Source organism: Chlorocebus sabaeus, chromosome X, assembly GCF_047675955.1.
Source record: "Chlorocebus sabaeus isolate Y175 chromosome X, mChlSab1.0.hap1, whole genome shotgun sequence".
NCBI classification, from domain to species: Eukaryota; Metazoa; Chordata; class Mammalia; order Primates; family Cercopithecidae; genus Chlorocebus; species Chlorocebus sabaeus.
Window position 1 is genome coordinate 77,519,366 of NC_132933.1, and position 11,562 is coordinate 77,530,927.

General features: G+C 38.8%; 1 protein-coding gene across 5 annotated transcripts in view; it reads right to left on the bottom strand.

The window, feature by feature from the left end:
* Nucleotides 1-9,440, bottom strand: part of UPRT (uracil phosphoribosyltransferase homolog) — a 30,982-nt gene extending 21,542 nt beyond the window's left edge. The window contains exon 1 of one of the 5 annotated variants that reach the window (XM_007992109.3): nucleotides 8,859-9,440. In XM_007992109.3, coding sequence (XP_007990300.1) covers nucleotides 8,859-9,244 — 386 coding nt within the window. In that variant the 5' untranslated portion in view covers nucleotides 9,245-9,440. Of the gene's footprint in view, nucleotides 1-8,741; nucleotides 8,813-8,858 lie in introns of those variants that run through there. The other 4 variants (XM_007992108.3, XM_073013561.1, XM_037989511.2 and 1 more) reach the window with 4 other exon arrangements.
* Between the last annotated feature and the right edge of the window lie 2,122 nt (nucleotides 9,441-11,562).

Genomic DNA, 11,562 nt, shown 5'->3' on the forward strand with positions numbered 1-11,562 from the left:
TCCAGTGGAAAACTATCACAATCCTAAACATATGTACACCTAACACTGGACCTCCCAAATTTATAAAATAATTACTAACAGACCTAAGAAATGAGTTAGACAGCAACATAATAATAGTGGGGGACTTCAATACTCCACTGACAGCACTAGACAGGTCATCAAGACAGAAGGTCAACAGAGAAACAATGGATTTAAACTATACTTTGGAACAAATTGACTTAACAAATATATACAGAACATTTCATCCAACAACTGCAGAATACATATTCTATTCAACAGTGCATGGAACTTTCTCCAAGATAGACCATATGAAAGGCCATAAAACAAGCCTGAATACATTTAAGAAAACTGAAACTATATCAAGTACTCTGTCAGACCACAGTGGAATAAAACTGGAAATTAACTCCAAAAGCAACCTTCAAAATCATGCAAATACATAAAATTGAATAACCTGTTCCTGAATGATCATTGGGTCAAAAACAAAATCAAGATGGAAATTTAAAAGTTCTTCAAACTGAATGACAATAACGACACAACCTCCCAAAACCTCTGGGATACAGCAAAGGCAGTGCTAAGAGGGAATTTCACAGCCCTAAACACCTACATCAAAAAGACTGAAAGAACACAAACTGACATTCTAAGATCACACCTCAAGGAACTAGAGAAACAAGAACAAACCAAACCCAAATCCAGCAGAAGAAAGGAAGTAATCAAGATCAGAGCAGAACTAAGTGAAACTGAAGCAATAGATATATATATATGATAAATGAAACAAAAAGCTGGTTCTTTGAAAAAGATAAATTAAATTAATAGACCATTAGCAAGATTAACAAAGAAGAGAGAAAATCCAAATGACCTCACTAAGAAATGAAACATGATATAATACAGTTGACACCAGAGAAATACAAATGATCATTCAAGGCTACTATGAACACCCTTACACACATAAATTAGAAAACCCAGAAGAGATGGATAAATTCCTGAAAAAAATACAACCCTCCTAGCTTAAATCAGGAAGAATTTGATACCCTGAACAGACCAATAACAACCAGCAAGACTGAAATGGTAATTTAAAAATTACCAACAAAAAAAAGGTCCAGGATCAGACAGATTAACAGCAGACTTCTACAAGACATTCAAAGAAGAATCGATAACATTCCTTTTGACACTATTCCACAAGACAAAGAAAGAGAGAACACTCCCTAATTCATTCTATGAAGCCAGCATCACCCTAATACCAAAACCAGGGAAGGATATGACCAAAAAAGAAAACTACAGACCAACATCCTTGATGAACATAGATGCTAAAATCCTTAACAAAATACTAGCTAACCAATACCAACACCACATCAAAAAGATAATCCACCATGATCAAGTGGGTTTCATACCAGGAATGCAGGGATGGTTTAACGTACACAAGTCAATAAATTTAACACACGACATAAACAGAATTAAAAGCAAACATCACACAATCATCTCAATAGATGCAGAAAAAGCATTCAACAAAATGCAGCATCCCTCCACGATTAAAACTCTCAGCAAAATCAGCATACAAAGGACACAACTTAATGTAATAAAAGCCATCTATGACAAACCCACAGACAACATAATACTGGATGGGGAAAAGTTCAAAGCATTCCCTCTAAGAACTAGAACAAGACAAGGATGCTCACCCTCACCATTCCTCTTCAACATAGTACTGGAGGTCCTAGCCAGAGAAGTAAGAAAAGAGAAAGAAATAAGGGGCATCCAAATCAATAAAGTGGAAGTCAAACTGTCACTGTTTGCTGATGTGATCTTTTACCTTGAAAACCCTAAAGACTCCTCCAGAAAGCTCCTAGAACTGATAAAAGAATTCAGCAGTTTCTTGATATAAGATTAATGTACATAAAACAGTAGCTCTTCCATACACAAACAGTACCCAAGTTGAGAATCAAATCAAGAACTCAACCCTCTACAAGAGCTGCCAAAAAAAATAAATAAAAATAAAATCTTTAGGAATTGACCTAACTAAGGAGTTGAAAGACCTCTACAAGTAAAACTTCAAAACACTGCTGAAAGAAATAATAGATGACACAAATGAATGGAAATACATCCCATGCTCATGGATGGGTAGAATCAATATTGTGAAAATGATCATATTGCCAAAAGCAATCGACAAATTCAATGCAATCCCCATCAAAATACCACCATCATTCTTCACAGAACTAGAAAAAAAAATTCCAAAATTCATATGGAACCAAAATAGACCCCACATAGCCAAAGCAAGACTAAGCAGAAAGAACAAACCTGGAAGTGTCACACTACCTGATTTCAAACTATACTATAAGGCAACAGTCATGAATACAGCATGGTACTACTATTAAAATAGGTATAAAGACCAATGGAACAGAATAGAGAACCCAGAAATAAACCCAAATACTTATAGCCAACTGATCTTCAACAAAGCAAGCAAAAATACAAAGTGGGGAAAGGACACCCTTTTAAACTAATGGTGCTGAGATAATTGGCTAACCACATTTAGGAGAATGAAACTGGATCCTCATCTCTCACCTTATACAAAAATCAACTCAGGATGGATTAGGGACTGAAATCTAAGACCTGAAACTATAAAAATTCTAGAAGATAACATTGGAAAAACCCTTATAGAAATTGGCTTAGCCAAAGATTTCATGACCAGGAACACAAAAGCAAATGCAATAAAAACAAAGATAAATAGCTGGGACTTAATTAAAGAGCTTTTGCATAGCAAAAGGAACAGTCAGCAGAGTAAACAGAAAACCCATACAGTGGGAGAAAATCTTCACACTATACATCTGACAAAGGACTAATATCCAGAATCTACAAGGAACTCAAACAAATCAGCAAGAAAAAAAAAAAAATCCCATCAAAAAGTGGGCTGAAGACATGAATAGACAATTCTTAAAAGAAGATATACAAATGGCCAACAAACATATTAAAAAATGCTCAACATTACTAATTATCAGAGAGATGCAAATTAAAACCACAATGCAATACCACCATACTCCTGCAAGAATGGCCATAATCTAATGTAAATGATGAGTTAATGGGTGCAGCACACCAACATGGCACATGTATACATGTGTAACAAACCTGCACGTTGTGCACATGTACCCTAGAACTTAAAGTATAAAAAATAATAATAATTTTTAAAAAAGAATGGCCATAATCAAAAAATAGTAGATGTTGGCATGGATGTGGTGAGCAGGGAACACTTCTACACAGATGATGGGAATGTCAACTAATGGAAACAGTGTGGAGATTCCTTAAAGAAATAAAAGTAAAACTACCATTTGATCAGCAGTCCCACTACTGGGTATCTACCCAGAGGAAAAGAAGTCATTATACGAAAAAGATAGTTGCACACATGTTTATATCAGCACAATTTGCAATTGCAAAAACGTGGAACCAACCCAAATGCCCATCAGTCAATGAGTGGATAAAGAAACTGTAGTATATATATACGATGGAATACTAGTCAGCCATTAAAAAAATGAATTAACATCATTTGCAGTGACCTGGATGAGATTAGAGACAATTATTCTAAGTGATGTAACTCATGAATGGAAAACGAAACATCATATGTTCTCACTAGTATGTGGCAGCTAAGCTATGAGGATGCAAAGGCATAAGAATAATACAGTGGACTTTAGGAACTTGGGAGGAAAGGGTGGGAGGGGGTCAAGGGATAAAATATTACAAATATGATGCAGTGTATACTGCTTGGGTGATGAGTGCACCAAAATCTCACAAATCACCACTAAAGAACTTACTCATGTAACCAAATACCACCTGTACCCCAATAACTTATGGAAAAAAATAAATAAGTGAAACCTGAAAGCTTTAAAAAAAAAGTTGAAATTATTGCAAAAAAAGGAGACAGAAAAATGAGAGAAACTATTTGATCTGATTACAATTGCTACATTAATTATCCTTTGTGTCACGGACTGTGCCAGGTCAGACCCCCTTTCTGCCTCCTTGGAGTCCAGTCTAGTTAGGTATACCAGGATATTCCCAGTAAATATTATAACAGAGATCTGTATAGCTTAGTAGTGACTTCCTCCCTCCTGCTCCAAAAGTCAGAGGAGTCATATGGGAAACACATAAAAACCGAAAATATGTCCATGTTTTAAACAATTTGCACGTCACAGTATTTTTCTGTGGTGGGCATTTTGGTTTTGTGCAAGTTGGAAGGAAATGTTGGGAGATTCCTCCAGTGTTGATGTAATGCTCGGCCAGCCTCTCTAGGCTAGCTCTGTTTAGTGTGTGGAATTCCTGGATCACCCTATCTATAGCCCAAATCAGCAAGCTAGCAAATCAGCACACAAGGGAGACTGGCCATTCTCCCAAGGACAATGCCCCCGTCTAAACACAGCACAATTACCTGTGGTCAGGTTTCACTCAAGACTATACAAACAACTGCTAAGGATGGGAGTCAGGAACTTGTATTTAAAAAGAGAGAGAGAGAGAGAGAGAGAGAGAGAGAGAGACTCCACAGGCAATTCTGATGCACACAGCTTTGGTTAAGGACAACACATTACTTAGTCACATAACTCAAATCACATCAGATTGCACTCATATTAGGGTTACACAGGATGTTCATTCACCCTAAGGATAATTTTCTCCTCTCCAGGTGACTAAAGAGAGTTACAAAGCTGAATGTGCTCCTTTCTTTGTCCTATGTCACATACTGACACACTCTAACATTGCTAAACTTTTATCCAAGCAGCTTGCTGAGGCCATGCCAAAGCCCCACCTAGGACAAATATACAGGAAGCATTCAAGAGCTCACACAACATCTTTAATGTTTCAGGAAACAAAAATAAAAAATAAAAAACTGGACAGGGAGGCTGATCTTTTAAATACACTGCATTGCCTTAAATATGAGGTCATGAACTATATTCACAGGAAAAGTGCATTACTCAGATTTTGCTGGGTTTAGTATATAAAGGAGGCAAAAGACAAGGATGTGTGGTTTAATCCATTGCAACAACAACAAAACGACATAAATGAAGGAATATTTTCTTATCCCAAGTTCACCAGCAACCCACATATGTATGGCTGAGCAAATAATCTACTCACTCAGTGTTTACTGCACTTTGAAAGAGAGAAATTTATTTCCTTGAAATTCAATAATACAACCAACATGTTATGTTTCAAATATTGCACATTTCAAAACTTAAAAAGACATTTTAAATCAATACAGACAATGTTCTCAATCTTGCCTGTTTCACATATATATACAACAACATGCAGTCCTGCTGGGTCAATCCCGATTTCCCCATCCAAAGTCAATTCACAAAGCAATCCCTTCACTAGATAGATGCTAAGGACCAGAAACAATAAAAGAAAAAATATGTACTCCAGTGGCTTCTATTATCAGACAGCTCCACAGTACACATTTATGCTGTCACATCAAAATAGAGAAGAGAATAAGCCCGAAAGAGAACAGGTTATAATGACTGAAGGCACCTTCCATAACTAGACCTATGTAAATATAGCTCCTCTTACCATAGGCACCTTAAACCAGCATCCTAGAGGGGCTAAAACAGGTCTTGTGTGAGAGGATGACAATTTTTTAAAGATAAAGAAAGGGAATATAAAGCCTCTAATTTGGTTAACAAAAACAAAACTAAAAACAATGTCCCCAGCCTAAATAAGCATCAATACATTACCAAAAATTGTCATGGGTCTTTCCATACTATATCAAAACAAGATAAAAATTATCTATGATATCCCAATATTGATTTTCAAAATAAAAACATGAATTCCACAGAGTTAAATTCCTTTTACTGTCTTCTGACAAATCAAGAAGACAGCACTTATGAATGCAATTAGAAGCATACACAAATCCAAACATGAGGCTTGAAATTCCTTAAATGTGAACAGCTCTTCACAGTTTATAATGAATGTTCATGAACAGTATATTGCCTTAACCTCCCAGGGACTCCATGTGATATTTACCAACATCTTCATTTTACAGATGATAAAGGTGAAGCACAGAGATGCTAAACATATTACTTAAATCACTCCTCTGGATCCTGCCATCTCCTTCCAAACTCAGAGGAAAAAAAAAAAAAAGGATTCCACTTACACCCAGGTTTACTACATAACCCAGGTTTTTCTGACTAATGAAGTATAATCGGGTATTTATTTTGTCATATGTGAATGCTAAATGCCATTCCCTCTCCAAGCTCTATACAATGGAACTTAACCTTTACATTATCGTGACACTTTATGAAATCTAATAAAAGCTAAGGAATCCTCACCCTCTAAAAAAAGGCACACATGTGAATGTTCGTAGCAGCATTATTCGTAATAGCCAAAGAGTGGTAAACCACCCAAATGTTCATCAACTGATGGATAAACAAATTGTGGTATATTCACACAATGGAGTATCATTTAACCATAAAAAGGAATGATCCCACACGGATGAACTTTGAAAACATGCTAAATGAAATGAGTCACAAAATGACCACATATTGTATGATATGAAATGTCCAGAATAGACATTCTTTTATATATAATGTGCAGAATGGGCAAACCATTAGAAATAGAAAGCAGATTAATGATTGTCTAGGGCTTTGGGTGGGTTGGGTGAAAATGGGGAGTGATTGTTTAATGGGCATGGGCTTTCTTGCTGGGGTGATGACAAATGTTCTAAAACTGTGGTGATGAATGCACAGCTGTGAACATACTTAAAACCACTGAATTACACACTTTAAATTCTTGAACTGTATGGTCTGTGAATTATGTCTCAATAAAGATGTTATTTAAAAACAACTATTACAAATCCTCATATGAGTAAAATTTTCCAGATAATTTATGAGGGTTTGTTAAAGCCCTGAACCCCATCTACAGGTATGAGGGAGTCCAAGACCCAAGCTTAGTAACTCCTGCTCTACACAGACAAGAATCATCATCTATTTTTCTTTGTTGTACATGTAAGATTTATTTTGGCTGCCCCTACCCTACCACAACTACACCAAACCTATGCCTCCTATTTTTTAAGATCACTATTTTGTCTATTAGATAACATAACCACAGTAATTTTCCGTATTGATTCATTAAAAAGAGTAAAATCATATAGTTTCATAAATATAATTTTAAAAGCTACAAAAAAAACCCTCTAGCCATTGAGCATCTATTATTTGCAAGGCATGGCTGGCATTCAAAAATTTAAAAGATTTCTGCCCTCAAGTCTCAGATGTCATAGGCAGGATAAGATCTATACAAAAATAACGATATATGAAATAGAAGGTGAATCTTGCATTAAAAAGACAAGGGAAGATAAGACAGGAATAATGATTAAAGGGAAGCTTCTTGGCAGAGGTGGACATTTATTTAATGCTGTGTTTCACCTGGAAGAATAAGTATCCTGAACGTGCATAAAGGAGACACAGGGAATTCCAGATGAGAGCAGAAACAGATATGCTTCAGAATTGTTCCTGGGAATTATGAAGAAGGGCCTTAATCCCAAGGTAAGGGGACCAGGCATGGTGGCTCACACCTGTAATCCCAGCACTTTAGGAGGCCCAGGCAAGAGCATCACTTGAGGCCAGGAGTTCAAGACCATCGTGAACAATATAGCAAGACCTACATCTCTACAAAAAAATAAAAAATTAGCTGGGGGCAGTGACATGGCCTATAGTCCCAGCTACTCAGGAGGCTGAGGCAGGAGGATCACTTGAGCCCAGAAGTATGAGGGTACAGTGACCTCTGATCTCACCACTGCACTCCAGCCTGGGTGAACGGAGAGAGATCCTGTCTCAAAAATATCAATCAAGCTAAGGATCCTGGACTTTATTTGGTAGGCTCTGAGAAACCAAAGAAGGTTGCTGAGTAGGGCAATTACTGAATCAAAGATGTATGCTATGAAGATTGATTGTATAGTAATGTATGGGTGCATGTGGAAGAAAGGAAAAACTGCAAGCAGAGAAACAGTATTATTACAATAATGTAAGAAAACGTTTCTAGAGTCTGGTTTTGGGAGTGGCATCTGTCATTCAGTAGCCATTTTTAAAAGATCAAGGCATGCCCTCCCCACCCCTGCCACTGAAAAAGGCGTGTTTTGACATGCTGCTGATTTACAGTGCTGCCAATAAAGAAAATAGCTATAGTTCATCATGGTACATATTTCCCTAGTGAAAACCCATTTACAACGTAGGTTTAGCAATTTCAAAATAACATTTTAACATAAAGTTCTGGTTACATTGGTTTGTGGGATTAGGAGGGGCCAAAGGCTCCTTTAGGCTCCCTTTGATCCATTAACTATGTTCTGTGAGTTTACAGTGAAAAATCTTGATAACAGTTGGACGATAAGCTTTCATGTGACCAAGTAAACCTGAACTCCAAGACTAAAAGACCTTGTTTGCAGTAGCAAATACTAAAGGGTCAGGGCCTGAATAGAATTTCTTCGAAATTGCTTTAAATTTCTATTTATGAGCCTGAGGTGATTGGTGGTAGTGCATAACCTATAGTAACCCTTTCTGGGTTAGAGGTTTACCATGTGGACAAGCACTGGGCACATAGTATAGGGGAGTTTACCTGCCTGGAATGGCCAAGGAGTTGTCTTCCCTGGGAGAGGAAGAGCCCAGAGGCTACCTAAAGTCTTCCTCCCCACCCAAAGTGATGTTAAACACCGGAACTTGGAAAGAGAAGGTTGGCGTTCGAGTCACACCACACACACACACACACACACCCCAAATAAAAGGTCTTACCCAATCTCCAAAGTTTGCCAAGGCCAAGAACACTATCTCTTAGCCCTTTTACTTCCAATCCCCGCCCACAGCCTGCAAGACCCTCCACTTCCCTTTCCCCTTCCGCTCTCAGCTTACTTGTCCCGGATGATGGTCTGCAGCTCCCGGATCTGATCATTCATAGGCAGCAGCTTAAGCTGCGCCCCGATCTGCCGGGAGAGTTCGCAGTCCCCTAGGAAGGAGTTGCCAGCTGGTGCGTCATAGCTGCTACTGTCACCACTACCACTGTTGCTCTCTGAGTTGAGGCTGGAGCCGACGCAGGCCCCAGCGTCCAGCTCGGCAGGCAGGCTACAATGGGTGTGCCCCGTGAGGAGAGTCACCTTGGCCCTGGAGGCTCTGTTTCCCCCTGCATGGTCCAGGATCGGATCGCCAGGTCGCAGCTGCTCGGGACTTGGGGTTGAGGCAGAGTTTACTTGCTGGTTGTGACAGGGCATTGAGTCCGGACACTGTAACTCCGTGGCCATACACCGGGCCCCGGGCTATCCCCGCTGCTACGGAACACTAAAGATAAAGAGGAACAGGTAGAAAGGACAGATGCTCACGAGCTCTCTCGGTTGCTCCCGCCTCTTCAGAACATCTAACCCTGGCTGTCCTTTCACCCCTAGGCCGCTGTTGGTTTCCTTTAGCACACTTTGGCTCACTCCCGCCCACATCAGACGTACTGCCTGCCTAAACACCCTATTGGCTTCACTCCCCGCCACTCTGAGGCGCCACCGCTTGTTAACCCTTTGAGTCACCCTTGCTACGTGGGTTTCCGCAGGTAGCTAAGCCCCCGCAGCGAGGCCAGGGATGCCAGCTTGAAGTGTCTTCCAGGAGCCCCTGAGGCCTCTGCATTCAGAACTTTGGGTGATTGGTAGAGCCAGGAAAAACTGGGGGTGGCAAGTGATGCTACACAGTTACACACATAAAGCCCATGTTTTCAGACTTTGTGACCCAGCAGAGAAATTAAACCTCAGTAACCGCATCTTCAGTTAGCTTGTCTGCGTAACTGAAGGAAGAAGTAAAAAATGCCTAGCAGACTGCTGAAGAGCCTGTCCTCTACTAGACAGTTCTAGAAACTGCAGCTTCCCAAGTATGCTTGACCGCCAAAGCTTTTCTTATCTTTATTGGTTGGGCCCTACAGTGTACACGTTGCCATGGGGATTCAGGCTGCATTTCAGATCCACTATCACTTTGAATCTTTTAAGTACTTGGAAAGACGCTTATTTTTAAGTGTGTGGACTCACTATAACGGCCTGAGGTCAGAGTGTCTAGGGCAGTACTTTTTAAACATCGGTATGTACCACTGTAATTGTAGAGCTTGTTAAAATGCAGGTTATGGCTCATTTTTGAGATTCTGATTCTGTAGATCCGAGATGGGACACAAGAATCTTTTTTTTTTTTTAACTTTTATTTTAAGTTCAGGGACATATGTGCAGGTTTGTTACATAGGTAAACTCATGTCATGGGGGTCTCTTGTAAAGATTATTTCATCGCCCAGGTATTAAGCCTAGTACCCACTACTTATCTTTCCCAATCCTCTCCCTCCTCACACCATGCACTCTGCAGTAGGCTCCAGTGTGTGTTGTTCCCCACTATGTGTCCATGTGTTCTCATCATTTAGCTCCCACTTATAAGTAAAAACATGCAGCATTTGGTTTTCTCTTCCTGTGTTAGTTTGCTAAGGATAATAGGCTCCAGCTCCATCCGTGTCCCTGCAAAGGACATGATCTCATCCTTTTTTATGGTTGGATAGTATTCCATGGTGTATATGTACCACATTTTCTTTATCCATTCTATCATTGATGGGTAGTTAGGTTGATTCCATGTCTTTGTTATTGTAAATAGTGCTGGAGTTAACATATGCCTACATTTGTCTTTAATAATACAATAATTTATGTTCCTTTGGGTATATACCCAGTAATGGGATTGCTGAGATGAATGGTATTTCTGTCTTTCCTTTTCTTAACATGCCTATACAGATTTTTTATAATTTTTTTTATTTCCATAGGTTATTGGGGAACAGGTGCTGTTTGGTTAGATAAGTAAGTTCTGTAATGGTGATTTGAGAGATTTTGTTGCATCCATCACTTAAGCAGTATACACTGCACCCTATTTGTAGTCTTTTGTCTCTCAAACCCTTCCCACCCTTTTCCTCCAAGACCCCAAAGTTCATTGTATCATTCATATGCCTTTGTATCCATCATAACTAAGCTCCCACTTAGGAGAACATACAATGCTTGGTTTTCCATTCCTGAGTTACTTAACTTAGAATAACAGTCTCCAATCTCATCCAGATTGCTGCAAAAGTCATTAATTCATTCCTTTTTATGGCTGAGTAGTATTCCATCTGATATATATATATATATAAAAATCACAGATATTATATATCACAGATATATTTATATATCATAGATAGATAGATAGATAGATAGATAGATAGATAGATAGATATCACAGATATTTATATATCACAGCTGCTTTATCCACTTGTTGATTGATGGGCATTTGGGTTGGTTCCATGTTTTTGCAATTGTAAATTGCGCTACTATAAACATGCACGTGCAACTATCTTTTTCATATAATGACCTCTTTTCCTCTGGGTAGATACCCAATAGTGGGATTGCTGATCAAATGGTAGTTTTACTTTTAGTTCTTTAAGGAATCTCCACAATGTTTCCATTAGTTGACATTCCCACCAGCAGAGTAGCAGTGTTCCCTGTTCAACACATCCATGCCAACATCTACTATTTTTTTTATTTTTTGATTATGGCCATTCTTGCAAGAGTAAGGTGGTATTATG